Consider the following 24664-nt stretch of genomic DNA (forward strand, 5'->3'; position numbering starts at 1 on the left):
GGCACGGCAAGCCCCAGGGCACTCCCCATCCCCAGGACCGTGGGGCCATTTGCACCAGAACCCAGCCCTGGTGCTCATCAGGAAGCACAGCCATGCACAGAGCTCTGTGCTGTCCTTGGGTGCCTGCAACCCTTGGGGCTGACATTTCTGGAGTGGTGTCTGAGGAGATGGAGCAAAATACCCCTTTTCTCCATTGTCTGTAACTGGCCAGCAGTGCTGGTGCAGACAGGGTCCCATTCCTCATCCCTCATCCCTCATCCCTCATCCCTCATCCCTCATCCCTCATCCCTCATCCCTCATCCCTCATCCCTCATCCCTCATCCCTCATCCCTGCATTGTCTGGCTGTAGGACCAGCAGCACCACCTCAGAGCAAGGGGAGAGCCTGTCTCAAGGTTCTCAGAGTCTTTACAAGATGAAAACCCTTCTCTATCAATTGTCCTTGTTCTGGCCCTGCCCAAGGCTCCTCAGGACTTGGGGGCTGCCCCTGGCCTCCAGCCCCTCCTACAGCAGGGCTCTCACTTGCCTTTCCCGAGGTGCTGTTCTCCTCTCTGCAGTGGTGCCAGCCCTGATGGCACTGTGACAGCCACAGTTGGGCCAGGGCACAGGGAGGGGAGCCATGCTCACACCACAGCCCCACTGGCAAGAAGGGCACCCAGGGAAGGTGGGGGAAACTTTGTGGAACTGCTCTGAGCAAGGTGGGAATGGAGCCCCACCTCAGCAGCCTCCCAGCACTAGGAAAGCACAAATCCAGAAGGAGCAGAGATTTGGCCTGAGAGGAGAGCCCCGGGGAGGATGTCTTGAGCAAAAGCAGGCTACCCAGGGAAGGGGGAGAAAGAGGTTTGCAGAACAAACCTGCCATATTTTCAAAGGTGAGTGTTGCTGGGGCATTGCTACGGGAATCACACTCTTGATACCTCACCCAAGTCTTGTCCAAATCCTCCATGAAGCCGTTCTCATGAGACCTGCAAGCACAAGGAGACAGCACAGGGCAGTCACTGGGGACCAGCCACAGGCAGCTGGGGCACACACTCTGTGCCTTGTGCCCTCCATCCCAGGGCTCTGGCCTTGCCTGCACCTCCTAGCAGAGGAAGCAGGGATGTGCTGTGTGTGTGTGTGTGTGTGTGCACCTTTGCACAGGAGTGTGTGGGCTGTGTGCAGGGGCTGCCAGCACTGCGTGGGCACTGCGTGGGCACCCAGAGCTCCCCACTGCCCCTGCAGCAGCTCTGGGCCAGTGCCTGCTGCCAAAAGGGCCACGTGTAAGCCATGGGGAAGGTGTGCTCCCAGGGAAGGATGGAGCTGTCAGTGCTCCAAGAGCTCTTGGAGAAGACTGCAGGGAGTGGACATGAACCACATCTACCAGTTCCCTCCTGCAGGGTTCCTCTGCCTGCCAGGGACACTTGGAGCCCAGGCAATGATGGACCCCAGTCCTTTCTGGTGACCCCCAGCACCTCTAGACCAGGGCACTGCTGCCTGGCAGCTCCCTGCAGTGCACACTGAGGGCTGGCACACCCCAGCAGCTCGGTGTCACAGCTCAGTGTCACAGTCATGTCCTCACAGTACCTGCCTGAACAGCTCGTGGGGATGGAGTGGGCACAGAGCACACATCCCACCACAGGCTCCCTGCACTTTCCTCCCTGTTGTTCCTGGTACACCCCCACCACCTTCCTGGGCCATCTGTAGCCCTGGGCTTCCCTACCCTCTCCCAGGAGGATACTGAGGACCCCTGTGGCCTCTTCAGGCTTCTCACGTGCTGGTCCCAGGTCCCATCTGTCCTGCTGCCACCCTAACCATGTTAAGATGATCCCACAGACAGGGTCCATGGCTCCCTGGGTCTGGCCCATCTTCCACATCCTGACCATTCTCCCTCAGGCCTTTCAGTTCTGCATCTTGGGCAGGACCTTCTTGGCTCTGACTCTGTCTCTCCTAAAATGAATCTCCCAGCACTCCCTCCTTTCACTTGCTCCTTCCCTGCTGCCTGTTTCTCCATGTGACATTTCTCTGTCTGCAATGAGTGTGGCTTTGCCAAAGCCACACAAGGAAATCCCTTTTCACCCATAACATCAGGCTGACTGTGACACCCCACACTGCAGGTCAGTGCTGCTGTAAAAGCCTTGGACTCAGACGTACCCCTGTGTAACAGGAGTAGCCAGAGGTGAAAGAAAAGAGCCCTGCATGACCAGGGCAGGGCAGTGCTGTGGGACAGGCTGACCCTGAGGGAGGAGCGGGGTGATGGCAGCACCCACACCCTGCTCACACAGACAGTGCTGGACAGGCTGCTCACACAGCCCTGCTGCTCTCTGCCCGCATTGCCTGCAGCCCTGGCTGGCCCTGACCCTGCTCTCTGCCCTGCTCTGCCCCCTCCAGCTCCCTGCTCTTCCCCAGCCCTGCCAGCCAGAGCCGGGGCTGTGGGTGCCCAGCCCAGCCTCACAGTGTCCCTCTGTCAGGATGGAAGGGCAGCCCCCCCGGCCCTGGCCCTGCAGAGCTCTGGGGGGAGGCTGGCACTGCCTGGCACGGACAGCAGGGAGGCAAGAGCCGTGTACAGACTTGAGGATGGCCAGGGAGACGTTCTGCTTCCAGGGGCTGTCCTTGCGCATGCCGATCCCGAAGCCGGAGCGGAAGAAGAGCTCCCCCGTGGTCACCAGGTCACACTTCTGGGAGGCCTCGAACTCCAGCACCGCCGAGTCCCAGATGAAGGCGTGGAGCTTGCTGGACACACAGGGGGATGCACGGGTCAGGCTGGGCAGCCCAGCTGGTCTGCAGCGAGGGTGCTCGCAGCCCGAACTGAAACACTGAAGCCACCCAGCCTTGCACTGAAGGAAGAAAAGAGGCCAGAAAGGGAGGCCATGGCCAGGGCTCCCACTGTGCCACCCCCACGCAGAGCTTGTGCTCCCCACCGAGCCCTGGGACGCACTAGGACTGGGAGGTGCCATCAAGGCACGCTTTGGCCACAGCTCCCCCAGCTTTGCCCTGCTTGCTCCACCCAGCTGAGCTCCCGGAGGCCCTCTCAGCGTGGCCAGGCAGGGTCTGACCCCACTCACTTGTCCCTCACTGCCTGGATGGCCTCGGCAGCGCTCTCGTAGTTGTGCTTCTCCATGTGTCGGTACATGGTGCTCAGCTCCACCTGCCGTCGGAAGTAGATGTCCACAGAGCTCTGCTTCACCGTGGCGTAGATGAACTTATCCGAGGGGTTGCGCAGCTGAAAGGACACGGCAGGGCTCCAATGCATTCTGGCCTTCACCAGCAAAACTTTCTCACCCCAAAGCTGTTTCCTAATCTCCCTTCTCCTTCAGGCACCTGTTCCCTAGAGAAGACCTTGATCTCCTCAGAGGATGCCACAGGCAGTGAATGCTCTTGGGAGCATGGTGCTGGGGCAGTGAATGCTCTGGGTCCATGGTGCTGAGGCAGGGGATGCTCTGGGAGCAGGGGATGCTCTGAGACCATGGTGCTGGAGCAGGGGATGCTCTGGGAGCAGGGGATGCTGGGGCAGGGGATGCTCTGGGATCATGGTGCTGGGGCAGGGAATGCTCTGGGAGCAGAGGATGCTCTGGGATCATGGTGCTGGGGCAGGGAATGCTCTGGGAGCAGGGGATGCTCTGGGAGCACGGTGCTGGAGCAGGGGATGCTCTGGGACAGGGACACGGTGGCACTGAGGGTGCAGGAGCCCCGTGGATGCCATGGGTCTGGCAGTGCCGTGGGCAGGGCACACTGCAGGGTGTGGGATGCTGTGGGTCTGTGCTGCTGCAGGGCACATTCCTGCGTGCCTGGGCTGATGAGCTGTGGCTGTGTCCTTGCCAGAGCAGGAAATGGATTTGAGGCATGTGGAGAGTATTGACTGCGCCGCAGGGACGATTTCATTAGTTATAACTCATCCATAATGAATCGTTTCCTCGGTGGGCAGAGGAGGCTCTCCAGGAACTGGCAGGCAGTTTGACTGCAGACAGGCTATTTCTGGGCAGGTTGTTTTCCTGCTGATCCCTGCCCATGTCTGTCCATTCCCACCCAGGGCAAGGGCTCAGACTCATCAGCACCAGCCCAGGCACAGCTCCCTGGGTCTGGCCCCCAGCACAGATCACAGCCATGGTGAATCAGGGCTCTGGGAGCCACAAGCCATGTGATGTGTCCTAGGGAAGGGGAAAGCAGAGGGGTCGTTACCCGGGGGTCGTTGATGCCTGTGATCCTCTCCTCAGGTCGGTCCAACACCAGGAAGGCTGCCAGGTTGGCAGTGTATGAAGCCACAATGATCATAGCAAAGCCAGCCCACACCATGCCAAGGATACGGGCAGAGAAACTCCGGGGAGCACCTGCAGGGAGAGGAGGGATCAGAGCAGCACCACGAGGGCTTGGCTTGGTTGCCAAAGCTGTGTCAATCCTCATGAGCCCAATGGCAGCTGCAGATGTGCACCATCTATCTGCTCTGCCAGCAGCTGTGCAAGGAGCGTCTGCATTGCCTGAACCAAAAAAAGCCTCCAGCTCTTTCCAGGGCACGCTGTGTGCCACCCTGAGAGGGTGGGTAACTCTGGGCAGGGCATCCAGCCCAGGTTTTCCTGTCTTGTTTCCCATCTGGGGCTGGGCCTGGCAGGAAGCCCTGACACCTGCCACAAGTGTGCCACACTCAGCAGCACCAAATCTCCTGCAGCCTGCTCCAGGGAGGGCTCAGAGAATGAGGTCCCACAGGGACCATGTGAGAGGGGGAGGCTGTGGAGGAGGGCAGGGGCTGCCCCTCAGCCTGCCCAGCTCAGAGCCTGGGCTGCAGGGCAGAGCAGTCCTGCTGTGAGCTCTGACTCACCTTCTCCAATGCCAGAGTTCAGCAGGACTCCCCAGGAGAACCACATGGCTGAGGAGAGAGTCAGGGCATCTTCCTCCTCCTCCTCACTGTTTACTTTGAACCGGCCAAATGGGCTGGAAAACAAGATGAAGAACCCTTGTCATTCCCCTCACCCTGATTCCCAGGGCTCCCCACTGTGCCCTACGTGTCCTGGTGCAGCCCTGTGTCCCTCATTCCTACAGACTGTCCCTGCTCCCAGGCAGTTCTTCCCTATTGTGGCACATCCCCGTGCTGACCTACAGCCCTGCCTGGCTCACACTGCTCCTGGTCCCATCCCACTCTCTCCAGACCAGAAAGATCATCTGACCCTGGCCAGCTCCAGCCTCTCCCACTGCAGCACAGACGGGTCCCTGCAGATCAGCCATCACAGCCTCTGGGCACAGGGCTGAGGCAGGGACAGGTGCCCTCAGAGGAGCTGCCACAGGGCCAAGGAAGGCCAAGAGGAAGTTCTCTCAGAGCCCAGAAGCTGACAGTGCCCTTGGTCAGGGATCTGCACAGCACCTGCTCTGACAGGTGTGTTCCACATCCCTACGTGTTGGGTACCCCAATATCCACATCCCTTAGCTTAGGCAGCCAGAGGGGCCAGGAGCCCCAGCCCAGGGCTGGTGGGGCATAGCTGGTGGGGTAAGTCCCTGTGAGAGCCCTCAAAGGGCTGCAAGACGTGCCCAAGCAAGGGACCCAGGGGACAGTTCCCAGGAGCACCTCCCTGTCCCCTCCACATCCCAAGTGGCCCAAAGTGCACTCACCTGAATCGGTCTAAGAGGTACAACATCACTGCCACCACGTGCACAGACAGCCCCACCAGCAGCCAGAGTGTGCTCTGGAAGGGCTGCATGAACGAGTCCAGGGTGCTGCGGGGGATTTCCTGCACACAGGAGAGAGGGAACAGCGCTGGCATCCCCCAGCTGCACCCACAGGGGCCCTGCCCCAAGCTCCTGCTGCTCAGGAAGGGTCAGGTTGGTGCAGACAAGAGCCTGCATTAAAACCAGAAGCCTGGAGGCTGGAATTTGCAGGGGCTGCTCTGGGCACTGCAGTCTGGGGAACGGGCACCTCCCGTGTTCTACAGAAGCTCCCCCCCAGCCCATACCTTCTTCACGAGGATGGTGAGGCCCTGGTACTTGAAGGGCTTGGAGAACTCAATGTACTGAGCCCGCTCGTTGTTGATGGTGAGGGGAGCCACAATCATGTCAGCCTGGCCGCTCAGCAGCTCCCCCATCATCCCGTTCCACTCCTTCTTGTTGCTGTTGTTCACCTGCCAGGGAGCCAAGGCAGGGTCAGACCCCTGCCTTGACACACAGCCCCCACCAGCCAGGACCCTGCACTTTATAGGAATCCTGCATTGCCCTTCCACCCACCCTGCTCAGGAGAAGGGCCTGGGGGTGTTTCAACACACGAGACAGGCAAAGAAAGACCACAGGCTGCCCAAACTCACCCTCTCTTGGGTACCAAATTTACCATCAGCCACCAGGTGAACCTCGTAGGTGAAGTTCATCACGCCTGCCAGGCGGATGAGCAGGTCGATGCAGAAGCCGTAGCAGCACAGGGCCACGGTGGGACGGCCTGGGGGGGGACAGGGGGGCCATGAGGGGGGACAGCCCCAACCAGGGACCCCACAGCATCCCCCTGTCCCAGGGACAGCAGCCACCCCACGGCTCTGGCTCCATGTTGGATGGAACCACCTTATCCTTCAGGGCCATCTGCCTCCATGCTGCCTCCAGCCCTGGGGGTGTGGGCAGGCTGGGGACAAAGGGGTCCCATCCTTTGCCATGTCCCAGGGAGGTGGGCTCAGAGGGGGTGCTGCCCACCCACTGCAGGGCAAGGAGAGGGCTCAGTGCACGTGCTGGAGGAGTCCTGACATGAGCCCAGCAGGCTGAACACAGCCCAGGACACAACTCTGGGGGGATGTTGTGCACAGGAAGGTGTGAGGAGCCCAGGGGAGCCCTTCAGGTGGATTTGGGCAAGGCTGGCATTGCTGAGCAGCTCCCACCCCACACCAGGTGCTCACTCCTGATCCTGACACAGTTCCTGTGACAGTTTGGAACTGGTGCTGTGTCAGTGCAACACATGCTAAGGTGCCTTGAGGGCCTTGCTGCTGCTGGAGATCAAGGCAGAGAGAATTGGAACAGGCCAGGAGACAGAAATTTGGGATGCAATCCCTCAAAGCTGCCCTGGAGCCCATCCAGAAGAGAGACAGTGGGAAAGAGTCTGCTGGGCTCAAACCCCTGGATCCCAGGGCCCAACTCCTGCACAGCACTGCTGAGAGGCTGAGCTGATGGGGACAAGGGGGTGTCTGGGGGCCAGCTGTGCTGTCACCTCTCTGTGCCTCATCCTCTGGGCCTCCTGGGTGACTGAGCACCCTCCCTGGGACCCCTTCCTGGAATGGCAGTCCCCAGCAGACTGAGTTACCTGGGATGGTCTCATTGGGTCCAGTGCAGAAAACCTTTTTGACAGGATCTCCATTGATGGTGAATTCCTCCCTGCATGTCCCATCTGCCTGAGTGGGCTTCACATACACAAAGGGCTCTTGGTGGATGGTCACAATCTGTGAGGTGAAGCACAAACACCCTCTGGTCTGTGTTTCCCTCCAGAGCTACATTCCCATGGTGGGAGCTGGGCTGCCCTCCCCACACGAGTTGTGGTGCCCTCCCCAGCTGCCATCTCAGCCCAGCAGCTCTGGCATGTGGAATCAGAGAATCCTCTAGGCTGGAAAAGACCTTTAAGATCATGAAATACAACTGTAAACACAGCATTGCCAAGAAGAACACCAAGAATATTTGCTTTCCCTTCACCCAAGGTGAGGAGTGTCCTCCTTCATGTGGCCCTTTCAGCTGAGTCCCAAAATCTCTTTCCCTAACAGGAGACTGATGGCAGACACAGCCAGGACTAGTGCCTGGAAAGGGGCTCCAGGCACTGCCCCAAGTTCATGCAGGTGTTTCAGTCCTGCCCTGGACCTTTGAGAAAAGCAGCAATCACAATGTTCCCATAGCACCTCTGTGGGAACAACGCTGCCAGTGGGAATGGGATTTTCCTTGCTGGACGAATGAACAGAACAACAAATGAATGGTCAAAGTGGGAAGATCAGCCTGGCCAGGGTCCAGTCACAAAAATGGGATCCAGTCACTGAAGGGGCTGCTGAGTGACACTTAGAGGAAGAGCATGAGAAGCAAAGCAAGACTGGTGGGACCCTCTGCCAGTGTTACCTCCAGCTTCTGGCCATCAGCTCCTCAGGGATTTCCTGAGATCAGCCTTGCAGCCACCAATCTGCCCACCCTTCACAAGAAGGTTTAATCTGCTTTTGGATCTGTTTCCACCTGGCCTCTGCATTGTCTAACAGAGCTGAACCATGCCTTGGCCAAAGGAGCCAAAGGAGCCCATCCTTGCATTTCTCACAAATCTGTGACAGGTGTCCTCTGGCTCCCATGAGAAATAGTGAGCACCTTGCTCCTCCACCTTTCCATTCAGTTTTCTCTCATATGCACTTCCCACCTGTCTCTTTCCAAACCCAAGGATGCCTGCTGCGCTATCTAGATTGACTCCAGCTGAAAGTTGTGCTTTGAACATGCTCCAGATTTCTCTCCTATATCCTCTCCTGATGGCCTTGCAAATGCAGCTGCCAGCTACAGAGCAGACGTGAGGTGGGAGGCAGATGAAGTCACTGCCCAGCACACAGAGAGCAGAGAAGCTCTGCCCCTAATGCCATTTGCTCTTACCTTCAGCTTGGTTGACATCTGATAGCCTTGAGGTTTCTCAGTTTCCCCTCCAGGCCAGATGATCTTCCTGTCGTTGGTCAGGACCTGAGATGGATCCCAGAGGAAGCACATGGACATGAGGCCGAGGAGAACACTCCAGTGCCAGCCCTCCCCGCCCAGGCCAGCCTGCACGTACATTGCTGCCGTTGTAAATCCCAACCTGGACCAGTTTTCGGTTCTGCAGGTTCATGATGCTGTAGTTGGCAAATTTCCTGTCCCCGTCCTCGTTGAACTCCACCCGGCCGGTGACACCCTCTGAGTACTTGGAGGACATCAACACCCTAGGGAGAGAAACACAGCTGGACAACCTGGAACACCTGCCGTGCTCCTGAGGTGCCTCACAAGGCATAGAAAGGCAAATGCTTCCTCTCAGTTCCCTGCCATGAGCTCACTACCCTGTACAAGTCTGGCCAAGGCTACCTATGGTCTGTTCATAGACCTGTGGCCATCCCCTCCTGCTGGATGGAATCAGTTTCCCAAATGTTCTCTGCCATATCTGCTGCCATTGCCCTTGTTTTCCACCAGATCAGTCCCACCTCCCTTTGGAATGATCCATCCCACGGCACCCAAGGACTTTCCTCTGGGGTTCCTTGGGAGATGTGCCCATTGCTACAGCTTTGATGCTGTGCCTGGCATCTGCCCATCCCAGCCTGGCCAGTGGCCCAGGCACACACAAACACCACCAAGGAGAGAACCAGCCCCCAAACCCTGGGAAGGTGACAGCAGAGACACACAAGGATTGTCTGAGCCACTTGTGAAGAACAGCTTTGACTCACTCATGCCAAAGACTGTCACTGCAGGGGATGCCAGAAATGCCTCTAAAACATCTCCAGGCCTTGCAGGTCTCATACTCCACAGAACCCAGTCTGTAGGGAGTGGCTGCTGCACCAAGGCCCAGCCCTGTGCCCCAGCAGCTGCAGTGATACAGGGATTGGGGTCTGGAAGCTCATGCAGGACCTGCAGATCCCCCTGCCCTGGCAGCAGCACCCCACAGGCACAAGCTCCCATCTGTGACACTGTGACACTCCAGCCTCCACATCCACAGCACCAGGGTTTGCTACAGCCAAGGGCAGCCTGTCCCATGCCTGGACAGCTCCTGCCACCAAGCCCTGCGTGCAGCACTGGACCCATGCACAGCCCTTGGAATGCTCAGCAGGAAACGTGTCAGCAGCACTGAGGTAAAATGGGACTGAAATATCCCCCTACCTTGACTGGGCAGAACCCCCCTCTCTCCCATATCCACCCATGGAATCAAGCTTCACACTGGAGGAGGCCACAGTGCCCAATCTTGTCCTCCTGGAGTCATTCCCTGCCCACACATCCCAGCTGTCCAGGCATTGCCCAGGGTAGCATGGGTTGACATGGACTGAATTGGTGCCAGGCACCAGGATGATGCCTAAACAGCCTGGAAAAACTGGGTGCCATTGCCTGAGCCTGTGTCTTGGGAGAGGTTTCCAGGAGATGTGTAGCCCTCACATCCAAATCATGCAGGACAGTCCAGGCAGCCCTGTGCCACATGCCCAAAAGCTTTAGTTGGCCCTGGACAAAGCCACCATGTCCTCCTGCACCTTTTCCACATGCTCCCACCTTTTCCAGCTCTCCCCCACCAGGTCCTCAGCTCCCTCCAGCAGGACCCTTCCCCCAATACCTCTTAAAAAGGGGGCCTGTCTTCCAGATGTTGGTGTTGCCCACGCAGCCCCGTGGTGGGTCTGTGATATTCTCCTTCTCGAACAAGTCGTGCACGGCCTGGGCCACCACGGCGACAGCGTCACTGATGTGGGCAGACTCGTTCTTGCCGTTGATGAGCTGCAGGCCGATCACTCCTGCCGCAGCAGAGTTGGGGGTCAGGTCAGCATTCCTGGGAGCCCTGGCTGCTCCAGCACCACTGCCGTGCCCAGCTCTGGGCACAGCGAGCACACGGCTGCGGGCTGGCACCTGGCACCCCCAGCTCCAACCCCAGGGCCCTGCCCAAGCCTTCCCGGGTGACAGGCAGCTTGCCAAGCCGCAGTGACACGGAGCTGGGGCGCGGCAGCCCCAAGGTGGCCAAGGCCGGGTCCCCACGGGGGCGGAGGGACGGAGAGCTGAGTGCGGGGCTCTCCAAGCGGGGCCAGCCCGCGGGGCCCGGGGAGGGCAGCGCCGCTGATCCCCTCTGCCTCGGGCTCGCAGCCCCGGGTGGGTCTGTGATATTCGGGGGGTGCCTACCGTCCGGGGCGTAGCGCAGGGCATTGCCCGAGATCTCCCGCTCCCCCACCAGCCACACGTAGCCCGAGCCCGTCATGTTGAGCATGGCTGCTGATCTGTACACCGTGGCCGCGTCATCCTCGCTGCAATGACACAAGGGAACGGCCATGGGGCTCCCGCTGAGCCGGGGCTGCGGCGGTGTCACCCCGGGGGACTCTGACTGCTGGGCAATGGTTAAACCCTCGGTGCAGTGGGACCCTCGCTCTCAGCCTCGCCTGGTCCCACAGCTCCCAGCGCTCCTGAGCGCCTGCACATCTGCCCGTGGTGCTGCAGGCCGGGGCCATCGGGCTGCCCTCCTGCCCTCCTTCCAGCCGGACCAGCACACGCCATCAGTGCCCAGGGCTGCTCCTGCAGCACAGCCAGGCACGCTGGGACTGTCCCTGCCCGGCAGCAGCACCCCCAGCACCCCCGGCTGCCCGGGACAGGGGCTGGCTGTGCGGGCTCTCTCAGGCTCCTCGCAAGGCGGTCAAACCCCAGATCCACTGACCCCAGCCCTGGGGGAGAGGAAATGGAGCAGGGAGGGGCAGCACGGCCTCACCTGGCAGAGAGGATGATGACCCTGGCCTCCAGCTCCTTCGCCTCCAGCAGCAGCGCTGTCACATTTTTGGTCCCAGGGTCAAACTGAAGCACTTTCTCAGCCTGTGATGAGTGTGAGCAAAGCTGGTTAGTGAGTGAGCCCCGAGACTGGTGGTGAGAGCCATGCTATCTAGAAAAGGGTCAAGAGAATTCATTAAACTGCACAAAAGTCCGCTAAATAAGATTGGTTAAAGTTATTTTTTTCTTTTTCTTTCCTTTCTTTCTTTTCTTTCTTTCCTTCCTTCCTTCCTTCCTTCCTTTCTCTTTTAAGGTTTTGGCTTTTCGGTGTTTTTTTTTTTTTTTTTTTTGCACTGTGCATGCAAACTGAAGTCAATCAAGACCCAAAAAGAGGCGTGCATTGTACAGGAAAGAGAAAAAGGCTTTGAAATGCAATTGAAAACTCAAACGAGTGTTGTTTTTCAAAAACATGGGAAATGAAAAAAAAACATATTGCACAGGGTTAACCTTTGGGAATCAAAGTGAGCAACTTACACCAAGGAACTGTTTCCTTTGGGGAGGAAAGGGGGTTGGTTCAACTTTTCAAAAAAAAAAGAACTTGCAAGTTAATTACTGGTTCACATGCATGTTTCAAAAAGAAATCCTTCCAGGGTCAGCTGGCTAAGTTTCCATTCTCAAGTCCAAACCAAACTATCTCAACATAAAAACGTGCTACCAAGAAACATAGTCATGGATATTTTTTTTTCTTTCTTTTCTTTTCTTTTTTTCTCTTTCTCTCTTTTTTTTTTTCTTTTTTTTTTTTTTAATTTTTCTGTTGGCTGTGGCTATTTTTCATTTGCTAGTTAGGTTGGTGGGCGGCGTGCATTTCCATGCATATATACCTTGGGTCCTCGCTTGTTGTCATAGGAAAGTTGGTCGAGGTTTTCATAGTTCCTTTTTTTACTCTGATGAATAATGTGCACAGAGAAAATATGTAGACACAGAAGAATATTATAAACAGTTGAAAATGACGTGTAGTAAAGCAATCCAACATCCACCTCCTCCTCCACTGTTTGCTAAAGGGTCTCTATAACGCTGGAGCTCGCAAAAACCACTATCAGGAGAGATTGTGCCTCAGCTCTGACGGGAGGTCACGGAGCAATCTGAGAGCAGAGCCTGAGTGGCACAGCTGGTGCGATGCAGTTGCATTTTCCCTTGAGGGACTGGGGGATTCTTCAGCAAGGAAGTTTTATCTTAAGCTCAGAAAGAATCTAAGGGCCTAAGTGGTGGGGTTTCCATGGAATTACTGTGGAAGTAAAGGACAAAATGTTGTGTACGGAAAGTGCTGGATAAAGGCAAACTGTTACAGTTCAGAGTATCAGCATTACTAGCATCACTAGCAGCATTACAGTCCTGTCCACCCTCAGAGAGTCCACACAAAGTGAGCGGTCTCAGCTGAACCTCTCACCCCCTGAAAGGAGGGAGCAGCTTCCTGAGCTCTGTTGACATCCAAAAGAGAAAGATAAAGTTCTCTAGGTGCCGTGTTGGCTCAAAGCGTGGCGATATGAAGCGATGGTGAACATGGGATGGCATTGCAGCTTTTACCTGGTGCCTGGGGAGGGCCCAGGGCACCTCATGGCTCTGCAGCACACGGGTGGCCCTGGGAGGTGCAGCTACCTGAGACCAGGCTGGCCCTAAGCGTGGCTAGGGGGCTCAATGCTTGGTGGTCTCCATGCTGCTGCCTGGAGCATGCCAGGGGGGCTCAGGGCCTGCACTGACCCCAGAGAGATGGGGCTGGAGCAGAGATCCTGCTCCCGTCCTGCTCTGTGCCTCAGCTGCTGGTGCTGCCTGGCCCCAGAGCAGCCCAGGGCAGGGCAGCCGCTGCTGGAGGTTTCCTCTCGGCAGGCATTGTGCTGAGGGCCCAGAGCCTCTGCTCAGAGCCCTGACCCTGCACAGAGCCCCAGCACGTCCCGGGAGCAGCCCCTGGGGCCAGGCCAGGCACAGCAACCTGATGGGGCCTGCAGGAGAGGGCTTGGCAGCTTTTCGTGGGACACAGGGGGACATCTTCTCCTTGACCCCGCCCCAGCTGAGCATCCCTGATCTGTGTACGGGGGGTGTGGGACACAGCTCTACTCTCATCTCCATTTCTCCAGAAACTGATGGCAATGGATCCCGGCCAGGAGTGGGGGTCCATGCTCCCAGGCTGCTCCTCAGACAGACAGATTGCTCTTCATCTTGCTTTCCAAACTCATTAGCTTGCCTTTTCCTGATTATTCAGGCCAGTCTTTGGCAGGACTTCTTGCCAGGTCTTCTTTCCATGCAGCTGTGTGACCTTTCCTTTCTTCCCCTTGGACGCAGCCTGATGGGTTTCTCATTGCTTAAAGAAGTCGGGTCCTGGCAAGGAAAAGTGTATGAAGAGGCAAAATCTGCTTGGAGCCCAGGTCTGCCTTCATTTCTGATGACTCCCACAGCGAGGATTTCTGCAGTGGCTTCTGCTGGGCCTGCAGTGAGCCCTGGAGTAATGACTGCTACAAGGAGGCCAGAGATGCAGCAGGACAGCAGGAATGTTCTCCAATCAGGCAACGCTTGTCACTTCTCCCCAGGCACTGTCAATGTAGCCAAAAACTTGGTCATCCATGCTGCAGCCATCAACCAGGAATTCCTGGGATGTGCTGGCACCTTGGACCAGGCTGGTCAGCAGAGTCTTCAGAACAACAAGGCTGGCCCCTGGTCACCTCTCCCTGTCACTAGCCCTGTTTCCAGAACTACACTAGTAATCCTCTTTTTCCCATTTTTCCATGTGGTCTTTCGGCGCTTCTCCACTCTTCATGTTTCACACAGGGACTGACAAATCAGAAGTTCCCTTTCCACCATGTGCTCCTGCAATCACTCAAAAATTTGCCACTTTCATGCAGGCCATTGTCCCAGAGAAAGGCAGGCAGCAAAGCAGGGAGCTGCCACCTCTGACCCCAAGCTCAGGTTCCAGTGCCCCAGCACTCCCTTCCGAGCCCCATGGATGAGCAGAGCTGTGCTGGGTGGAGCAGCTCCAGGCTGAGGGCTCCTGCAGACAGCCCATGGGGCACTCCAGGGCTGGCCAGCACAGCCTGGGTGCTGGGCTCAGGGTGTTGCTGGAGCTGCAGACCCACACAGTGGTGCCAGGATGGCACACGGGGCTGGCACAGACCCTGGGGGCAAAGCCATGCCCCAAACCAAGAGCCCAGATGGCAGGTGAGTCTCTGACCCTGAGCAGGTCCTCCATGTCCTCAGGGGCTGTGATCTAAGCCTTGAAGAGGTCGAGATCAGGTCTCCTGCCTGGTCCCTCCCCAGGGCCCAGGCTGGCCTTGGAGAGGCTGGGGAGGGGCCCATGGTGCAACTTCATGGCATGGAAAGAGCCAGCACAGCTGTGATCAGAAGAGAGACTGGAGAGAAGAGGTGGAGGAAGACAGGAAAGCCCCAACAGGCTATCTGCCACCTGCAAGACCAGTCTGCCTGACCTTTGTCAAAGGAAAAAGCAACAAGATGCAGTGGCACACCCCAAAGAGAAGACAAGGTGACCTGCTGGGACAGAGCAGATGCCCCAGGCTGGAGAATGGCTCTCAGGCTGCCAAGGGACACCAAGACATGGTAGCTGCAGTGCAAAATGGGGAAGGTCTGAGGACAGACCCTCTCTCCCCGTCTTCCAAGGTCTCCAAGACTTTCCTGCAGGGTGGGCAGGCTGAAGAGGAAATGCACCCCATGCCTGGAGCACCACATGGGGCAGGTGGGAGTGGAGGCATGAGAGGGAACAGCAGAATGGGATGCAGAGGAACTAGAGGAAAACAGAAAGGGGAATTCAAAAGATGCAAGAGGAGGGAGAGAGACTGACAATGGCTCTCCCTGCATGAAGGGCTTTGTGCTGGGAAGAGGCTTTGGAGAAGAATACTGTCCTGCTGTCACCCAGTGGGAAGCTGCCCTTGGAGGCAGGAGGATCCCTCTGTGGCTGGTGGAACATCAGTGCCTTGAGACAGCCTGGGATGCAGCAAGGATGAAACTTCTTGAAAATCACTGCCATAATCAGGAGCCTGTTGGTCAGTGTGGCTTGTGCCAGCCTGCACCCCTGCAGCAGTTGTTCCTCTAGGGAGGTGATGAAGAGCAGTCTCAGGGTCCCATCTCTCAGCTCAGCCACCAACTCCAACCACAAGAAGCATCCATGGCCACATCTCAACAGCTGAGAGACTGCCAAAGGTCTAGCAGCTGCAGGTGGGGCTGCAAAGAGCAGACTGGGGTCCCTGCCTGGGAGGGAACATCCTCAAATGGGTGCCTGCCTTGATGCTGCTGGAGACTGGATGAAGTCAGGCTCTGCCCATCCGAAGAGGACCTCACCCTATAGAGGAGAGAGGACGTGCTGGGACTCCCCGCAGAGGACAGGAGGCGTTTCCTTGCCTTCCAGATTGCAGGCACAGCTTCCTGTGCTCTTCTTCCGTGCTGGCCTTGAGCAATTGTTCAGTCCTTTCCCTGCAGGCCGTGGGTCTGTGCTCTGTCCCCCTGGCTGCCTCCCTCCCTGCTCCCCTGGCCCTGAGAGCAGAACGAGGTCCCACAGCGGCCCTGCCATGCATGGGGTGTCAGGAAAGCAGCGTTTGGGTGTGCTGCGATGAGATGGGAAGGGCCCACAGCGCTGCCCAGGGCTCAGAGCCCCTGCCAGGCACCGAGCTCAGCCCCATGGCCAATTGAGAAGCTGCTCTGTGGGGTGGGTTGGGCACTGCTGGCTCTGCCTGGCCCCGGGGTGGCTGCAGTGGGGCAGGTGCTTCCCTACTCTGAGAGACTGGTCCTCTCCTTGGGTGGGAAACTCGGGCAAGGCATTTGCGGAGCTCCAGGTTATCCTTCCCTTCATTTTGTAGTCGATTTACATGTAGGAGATTTTGACCATGGCAAAGCAAGTGAAATGAATAAAGTACAAAGTTCTGTCAGGTACTAGTCAGACACTGTTGATGCTTTAAGCATGTTAGCCATGTTACAATGGAAAGAAAAGGTGTTTTACATACAGAAATCTACATACATACAACAGCCCAAGACTTCTAGTTTCGTTGTTGTTGCTTAAACAAAGCTACAAGACAATGTTCAGGAACTGACCTTGGACTCTTTCTCCTCCAAGAGGGTCTCCAGCTTCTTCTGTGCAGCACGACCCTCGTGGTCGTCGCTGACTATCAGGATGACGTGGTTCCAGTTGAAGACTCTCATCATCTCAAACCAGACGTTGGCCTGGTGAGAGTAGGGTGGGACCGTGCGCAAAAAGGACAGGTGGATGCTCTGCAAGGGAGAACAAGAGCTCAACACAGACTGTGGGGCTGCCAGCCACGTCTGCAGGGACAGGGACAGGGACAGGGACAGGGACAGGGACAGGGACAGGGACAGGGACAGGGACAGGGATCCATTCTGGGATGCACACCTTGACCTAACCTCTGGGACCTGCATCCTTCCTTCTGGCTGGGAAGCAAACCCTGCATGTGACTTTGCACCTCTCTGTGTTAAACCAGAGCATGGCAAACAGGGGTTTCTGCTTTGTGCTCCATAAATGCACAGAGAAGAAAAGCCTATGGAGCCATGAATGACCAGCAGTGTTCAGTGCAAATATAGCCTTGCCTCTTGACCTTTTAAATGATTACCAGACAATGGACATCAAAAAGCAGAAGAATTCCCTTCAGAAGGCAAGAGGCAGGCACAGGCAGCTGTGTGCCCGTCATGTGCCATGGCAGAAGTTCAGAAAGGCAGTTTTATAACATGCTCCCTGGCTGTTTCTAGGTCAGCCTGTTCTGCAGCAGCAGGCAGAGGAGGCAGCTCTGGACCCGTGCCCCAGCAAACCTCTCTGCTTGGGTTAAAGACATCGTTATGGTTGGCTGATTGTGCAATAGTAATTCCAGCCTAATTAAGTACACTGCTCTTAGGGGAGCAATCAGACCAAAAGCTGGAGCTGACAGAGAGCTTTCAAACAAATGCAGCTTGTCCAAAAAGCCCTAGAGTCAAATATAAGGAAGTGAAAATGCTCATGCTCAGCATGGACCCTGCTTGACAGCCCAGCTACGTGCTGGAGGGAGGCAGGAGCCAGAACTGGAGAGGACAAAAATAAAGCACCATAATATTTCTTTCTCTAAGGCTGAGATGGTTGTCTGAACCAAACAGGGCCTGTCCAGACCTGCTCATCCAGAGACCTGACCCAGAATGCGTCAGAAATGTCCCAAATGGGCCAAAGTAATACACACTGGGAAGGAAAAGTCATCCTGTCCCCCATGGACACACACAGGAGGAGCAGACACACCAGATAAATCCTCTTCCTCACACTCCACGAAGTGATAATGTCAGACCAGACCATGAAATGTGTAGAAAAGGATGCAAACTCCCTGCTGTGCTCTGGGCTCCCTGCACAGGCTCAGCAGGTCCCTGCTCCTGCCCCAGCTCAGCGCAGGGGAATGGGGCAGCAGCAGAGCCACCACAGCACTGGGAACATTTCCTGAACCTCAGACACTGAGGAGAAAGGTGGAAGTTTAACCAGAGGAGAGAAAAACCAGGAGAGCCCTAACATGACTCTCAGAGTAGGAGATACAAACATTGGAGTTACAGGAAGAGCAGCTCACCCCACAAACCCATGGGATTGGGAAAAAGCCCCATAGGGACAAACAATGGAAAGGCAACCATGGTGTCCTCACTAACACTAACACAGTGTGCAAGAGCTCTTTGCAGTCAGCAGAGATGCCCAGGAATGTCCAGGTCCAGCTGCACAGCCTGGGCCAGGGGCACACCACCTGGGTCTAAGCATTTTTAATTTTCAACCCCAGAGCATTTTTAATTGCTTTAAGGAAATCCAGGGAAAGTGAAACTGGAAAAGGGAAAAAAAATCATAAGAGAGAAAAGAGATGAAAAAATATCAGAAAAGCCAATATTAAAAAAAAAGAAATCAGAGAAACACAGGTGTCGTGGTTTGAGAGGAAGTGAGTTTTTTTTGAGATGCTGTAGTCAAACCAATAAGTGCTCAGATTTGAATATTAGCACCTGGTGTAGCCACTGAAGACATAGATATGCCTCTGAGAACACAAGAAGTTAAAAGCAGAAAACTCCCAGGAGAACTTTCTCTTAGTTCCAGTCAGTGAGAAGTTCAAACCTCCCCTGCCCAGGTGCTGCTGGCTGGGTGGGGAGGGGAAGCCATGCGGCCAGGTAAGGTAAGCCAAGGCCCTGAAGATAGAAGAGCACCAAGAAACATCAAGCAGCCCCCCCCAGGAGAAAGGGAAAGAGAGCCAGCCTGTGCCTGTGCCACCTTAAAAATTTAATATCATGGCCAGTTGAGAAAGACAAAAAGAGAAAGTGTGGCAAGAAGGTGCCCAGCGAGACAGCGTAAGAGTTCTGGACAGGCAGAGCCTGAGATTTTTAACCCTTTTCTTAGATGATAGAAACCTTACAAATGCTAATCCTCCTGCAGCTGAATGAGAAGAGAAATAGAGTTGAGATAAAAAGAAATAGGCCACGAGGAAGTGAAGAAGAATCTTAAGTAGAAAGAAGTGATAGAGTGGCCTTTGGCTAGACTTTTCTTGTATAACCATAGACAGAACTGGTTTTTTCCTGTGACACAGACACTGCATTTAAAAAGAGGCAATAGCTCAGAGTCAAGAGAGTTCAGTGTTGTTATGTGAAAGAGTGTGTAAACAAAGATGATGAGTGAAGAAAGTAGTTGGTGCCCTCGATCTTCAGTACAAGAGAAGATTTCTGTTCTTGAGACCCCTCAGCTCCAAGAAGTGAAATTTAGAGAAAAGAAGTGTCCCAAGAGAGAGAGACTGTGCTCTTTTAAAAACTAGACAAAGAACCCTTAAAAAGAAAACCCCAAAAGCAGCTCTGGTCCATGCTCAGTAGTGAGAGCACTGAGCATAGAAAGAAGATGTCACAATGGCAAATGATCTCCAAGCGGTGCCATGTGTGACTGGAAACACAAGAGGTCTCAACTCTGTTTCCAGAGGAAGTTTATGGCACAAGAAAGACTCCTCACTCCTTGATGAACTGAGAATTAATTATCTAAAAGGTAGTGATAGACTGAAAGTTAGTGATATAAAAGATAGAGGTATTAAAAATTTAGTTAAAAGAAAAAGAATGTTTTTAGAAAGTTTTCGTTCTTTCTGCGTCTTTCCTTTTACATATAGTTGTAAGTTAAAAAAGTTTTCTCTTCTTTATTCCTAAGTTAGAGTCTGCTTTGCTCTATTCCTAGTCACATCTTCCAGTAGATCCCAAAAGAAAAGTGTTTTCATAGAAGCACTAGGATTACACCAGCGTCAAACCACAAGCATTTTTAATTGCTTTAAGGAAATCCAGGGAAAGTGAAACTGGAAATGGGAAAAAAATCAGAAGAGAGAAAAGAGATGAAAAAATAACAGAAAAGCTAATATTAAAAAAAGAAATCAGAGAAACAAAGGTTAAACATCTATAAAAATTCTTTCAATACCTTTTTCAATTGAAAAAAATCTTTGAAATTTCCATATATTGCATCAAATTACTTTCTAGCTTCCCAACCAGCTTGCAAAAATGGTGTTTAACCAATCATGGCTTTCTTAAGTATTGTAAATACATATCATTGGGTTCAGAGGAAAAAAACACTGCAAGGTTGTTGGGGGGCAACTTGGTCTAACAGTCCAGACAAATTTGCTTTCTGAGGTGGTGTCAAAAGGGTCATGGACAGACTGGTGGTATCTCAGCTCCTGGATCAGTGAACTGTGGTTTTCAAGAGGGATAATGAAGAAAAATTAATGTCAAGTGCTGAGCTGAGATCTCAGGATGAGCACTCATGGTCTGGCACAGCTTTTGAAGCACCTGGGACTCCTGAGCATCTTTGCAAGGGCCAAAGATTGGCAGAAAAAAGACCAGAGTCCCCCGGAGGTTCACACGGGCAGGCTGTGCTGTGCAGAGGCAGGTGAGGATCCAGCTTGGTGTGATTTGATACCCCCACCCCAGCACACACAGTGACATCCCCCAGGTCCCTGTCACACCCCCTGAAACTCAGCACAGAGCTCAGCTGGGCACCGGCACACAGGCTGCACTGCAGAGGATGGGGGCAGTGATTTATGCACCCTAATTAGCCCATTTTTTTGGCAAATAACTGTAAAAAAAGACCTGTGGTTTTTAGCAGAGCCTCTGTGAGACAGCCAGCCCAGCTGGTGGGTTCACTCAGCTGCACCAGCTGTGCCCTTGGTGCTGCTCCAGCCCTTGAACCCAGGGCTGTCACCCCTCCCTCCCTGCCCTCAGATCAGGCACACAGCAAAAACTGCTCCTCACTACGAACCCACACTGGCCTTGTGGGGTGCTTTGTAGGATCCTCACCCCTTGCTCTGCTCTGAGTGTGCCTGGTGCCAGCCAGGGCTGCATGGGACCATGGCAATGGCTCACAGCAACCCCAAACCCACTGCAGCTCACCCACAGCTCAGAGCTCAGCCCTGTGCTCCCCACTTCATTCCAGCTCTGCAAAGGGGCAGCAGACGTAGGCTGGGCTGAAATCCAGTGCTCAAGCTCAGCAGGAACCCAGGGGCTGGAGCCAAAAAGCACCAGAAGGAGCAGGGTTAGGATGCTGGGGATATTTCCTGGGAAGGTGGGCAGGCCCTGGCACAGTGCCCAGAGCAGCTGTGGCTGCCCCTGGATCCCTGGCAGTGCCCAAGGCCAGGCTGGACAGGGCTGGGAGCACCTGGGACAGTGGGAGGTGTCCCTGCCATGGCAGGGGTGGCACTGGGTGGGCTTTAATGTCCCTTCCAACCCAAACCAGTCTGGGATTCTGTGATGATTCTGTGTGGGGTCAGGACTTGAAAGCTGCAAATATCTGATGCAAGCCCATACAAAGAGGAGCTGTTTGAGCAGATGATCATGTGTGTATGTGTGTGTGTGTGTGTGTGTGTGTGTATGAAAGCACAGACTGTGCCTGCACAGCTGTGAGCCTGCACCAGCAGGAAGCACAGGAGTGCATCCCTCTGCAGGGAAGGTGCCTGGGTGCTGCAGTCCTGTGCACAGCCTGGCTCTGAGCTGGGGGAGAGCACTGGGGGTGCCTTGGCATGGGGATTTACCCACAGAGCAAAGGGCATGGCTGGGGCCAGCAGGCTGGGCCTGTGTGTCCCATCAGGGCTGTGCAGAGTGCCATGAATGAAGGGTCTGTGACCTCCTGCACTCCTGCCTGCCCAGGGGCTCAGCCCAGGGCTGGGGAAGGGATTTTTCCTGCAGGCTGAAGGGAGCAATGTCCCTTTGCTTCATTACCTGTGGCAGTGGGGTCAGCTCCCCTGCTAGCAATGCACTCCCAGCTGAGCTGCCTGAGGAATTTCAGAGCTTTCAGAGATCCCAATCTGCAGAGCTCCTGAAAATTTGGTAAAATTCACCAGCTGGGCATGAGAAAGAAGTGTTGGCCAGTGCTTCCATGGAGGGAGCCTGCCCACTGTCCCACATGACAGCTGAGGAGGTGGGAAGGAGCTGAGATAGCTCTGAGATAGCTCAGACAAGTGCAGGGAGGGGTTTGGGGGCAGAGCTCAGACTGAAGTGACTCTTTGCCTTTCCCTGCAGTGCATGGAGGAAGGGATGGGCAGGGCCACTGTGGGGCTGTGGGGCTGCTCTGTCCTGCTCCCAGCTGTAATCTGAGCCTGTGGGGATCTGCTGCCCTGTGGGGGCTCCATCAGGCCTGGCCTCCACCTCCCTGGCCTGCTCTCATACATTCCCAGCTGCCCTGCTGAGGGCTCTCCTGCCCAGCTGAGGGATTCCCTGCCCTGCTGAGGGCTGTCCTGCCCTGCTGAGGGCTGTCCTGCCCTGCTGAGGGCTCTCCTGCCCTGCTGAGGGCTGTCCTGCCCTGCCGAGGGCTCTCCTGCCCTGTCGAGGGATCTCCTGCCCTGCTGAGGGCTGTCCTGCCCTGCCGAGGGCTCTCCTGCCCTGCCGAGGGCTCTCCTGCCCTGCCGAGGGATCTCCTGCCCTGCTGAGGGCTCTCCTGCCCAGCTGAGGGCTCTCCTGCCCTGCTGAGGGCTCTCCTGCCCTGCTGAGGGCTGTGCTGCCCTGCTGAGGGCTCTCCTGCCCAGCTGAGGGCTCTCCTGCCCAGCTGAGGGCTCTCCTGCCCTGCTGAGGGCTGTGCTGCCCTGCTGAGGGCTGTGCTGCCCTGCTGAGGGCTGTGCTGCCCAGCTGAGGGCTGTGCTGCCCTGCTGAGGGCTCTCCTGCCCTGCCGAGGGCTCTCCTGCCCAGCTGAGGGCTCTCCTGCCCTCCTGAATGGTTTCCTGCCCTGCTGAGGGCTGTCCTGCCCACTCCCAGGACAAACATCTCTGTGCTGCACCAAGCAGCCTCTCGACTCATCACCTGTGGGTGCCAGTGAAGGAGCACTGACCCTGACCTTGTCAACAAAAGCCACTTTTGTCCCCACCTGCACCTTCCCAGCCCTAATAGGGCTTCTGCTGAGCATGGGCTGCAGTGAGGCAGTAATAAAGCAGAAAACCCTTTCAGTGAACAAGCCCTGTGAGGGCCTGGAACGGTTCCACTGAGAGCACAAACCAGAGGGAAATCTATCCCCTGACTGGAGAGACAGACAGACCTCACTTAACCACCAGGGCAAGGTGCTGGAACTGAAGAAGCTGTTCAATTGCAGCATGTCTAAACTGCATTTTCCAATTCCTCCAGCAGCAGAGCAGGTATAGTAACTTATTAATTTATTGAATTATTAATTTATTAATATGTTAATTTATTAATCTGTTAATTTATGCATTTATTGATTTTTAAATTTTATTGATTTATTAATTTATCTCCCTGTTCCTCTGCTGCAATAATCTGCTGTGGGATGGTGAGGGGCTCAGCAGCCAGGGTGTCCCTCCAGCCCCACAGTCCCAGGTGGTGGTGTTGAAGAGCACAGACCTTCCTGAGCTGTGCAGCCCCAGCTCTGCTCTCACACTCGCTGTCAGCTCTCCCTTTTCATGGTGCCAGCATGTCAGTGGCAGATTTGTTCCAGCTGAGATGCAGAGCAGAGAGAAACACCCCCAGTGGCCTGTGGGGGATGGGAGCACTGAGGGAAAGTCAGAAGGGGATTTTTGCAATGCTCAGCCCATGAGATCTCCCTGGAGGGCTCTCCATAGCCATGCACACCACAGTGATGGGAACCACTCTGCTGCCTTTACCTTGAGAATGCCTCTCTCCCCCAGCTCCCTGCTGGCCTCTCTCAGAGGTGATGGATCCCAGAGACCCCTCCCCAGCAGGCAGGGCTGTGCTGGGTGCTCAGAGGGCCTCAGTGGAGGAACAGCTCATGATTTCATAAGATGTACAAGGAGGCCAAGCCAGAGTGCTCTGCCTGATATCTGCAGTATTATTTCTAGAACAAATGGTTGGATACTGGAGCAGTAAAACTCACTTCCCTTGGGTATCCTTGCTGAAAGACTGGTACAGCTCATGGACCACTGTGCTGACTGGAGATGCTCTGAGAGCAGCAAAAGGTTCTGGGCAAACCTGTCCAAGCTGAGGCCCACACCTTTCCTCCCTTGGTAGCCTTGAGAGGACCAAAATTAAGCCAACTTCAGCCCCTTGTGAAATTCAGCTAAAATTGTCTGATGCCTCCAAAACCAATTAGGGGCATACATAAAAAGTGATCCTACAAGCTTGTTTCCATAGAAACTAAGCTGAAAGATATAATTTCCTGAATTAAAACAAAAAAGAAAGCAAGCTGATCACTGGAAACCAAAAAGGGAACAGCTGAATATCCCTGTGTCACGAGCCAGCCTGTCCTGCATGGTGTGTGCAGAACCTTCCACTGTCCTGTCCCACAGCTCTACATCCCTCTGTCCCCCACTCCACTCCCACCTTTGCTGTCCCCTCCACAGTCCAAACATCCTTTGTTCCTCTCCCCAGTGCCTGCCTGCAGCTCCTGTTCTTCAGAGAGCTCCAAGCCTTGGTGGGCAGGAGCTGAGCACGATGCCAGCCAGGCAAGAGCTCCCTGAGGGTGTGGGGTGGGCAGCCTGGGCTCCCTGCCCAGCCTCTGCCAGGCAGCTGCACCCCTGAACCTGCTCAACACCCCAGATATTCCCTGGAGAGCATCTCCCTGCCAGCACTGGGTCACCACTGTGGGTGTCTCCCCCAGCCCTGAAGGGAGCCAGGTGGGGGTTGTGGGGCTGCTCTGCAGAAAATGGGTTTTAAAAAGGACAGAAGTGGCAGAAGGAGAGGACAGGGTCAGCCCGGGGGGTGAGCACTCCAGGCCAGCACAGGTGGGCAGGGCTGCTTTACTGGGCACAGCCCTGCAGAGATGGAGCACAGAGGAGGTGCAGGGTCCCCTCTTGCTGCCATGGTGGGCCCTGTGACAAGGACCCTCCCAGTGACATTCCTGTCAGATCT

General features: G+C 55.4%; 1 protein-coding gene across 15 annotated transcripts in view; it reads right to left on the bottom strand.

Annotated features, from left to right (window-relative positions):
* The window catches only part of GRIN1 (glutamate ionotropic receptor NMDA type subunit 1), a 40523-nt gene that overhangs the window by 10513 nt on the left and 5346 nt on the right, over positions 1-24664 (bottom strand). For 11 of the 15 annotated variants that reach the window (XR_009419774.1, XR_009419775.1, XM_059486310.1 and 8 more), the window contains exons 3-18: positions 16439-16615; positions 12232-12294; positions 11355-11455; positions 10778-10899; positions 10224-10398; positions 8712-8856; positions 8537-8620; positions 7233-7368; positions 6259-6386; positions 5914-6078; positions 5573-5691; positions 4788-4900; positions 4154-4302; positions 3040-3197; positions 2546-2707; positions 854-963 (exon numbers count right to left, since the gene is read on the bottom strand). Coding sequence is in view for 13 of the 15 variants with exons in the window: in XM_059486310.1 (XP_059342293.1) it covers positions 854-963; positions 2546-2707; positions 3040-3197; positions 4154-4302; positions 4788-4900; positions 5573-5691; positions 5914-6078; positions 6259-6386; positions 7233-7368; positions 8537-8620; positions 8712-8856; positions 10224-10398; positions 10778-10899; positions 11355-11455; positions 12232-12294; positions 16439-16615 (2107 nt within the window). In the remaining 2 variants the exon portion in view is untranslated. The remainder of the gene's footprint in view (positions 1-853; positions 964-2545; positions 2708-3039; positions 3198-4153; positions 4303-4787; positions 4901-5572; positions 5692-5913; positions 6079-6258; positions 6387-7232; positions 7369-8536; positions 8621-8711; positions 8857-10223; positions 10399-10777; positions 10900-11354; positions 11456-12231; positions 12295-16438; positions 16616-24664) is intronic. The other 4 variants (XM_059486314.1, XM_059486309.1, XM_059486304.1 and 1 more) reach the window with 1 other exon arrangement.

The sequence above is a fragment of the Ammospiza nelsoni genome, chromosome 20, assembly GCF_027579445.1.
Source record: "Ammospiza nelsoni isolate bAmmNel1 chromosome 20, bAmmNel1.pri, whole genome shotgun sequence".
NCBI classification, from domain to species: Eukaryota; Metazoa; Chordata; class Aves; order Passeriformes; family Passerellidae; genus Ammospiza; species Ammospiza nelsoni.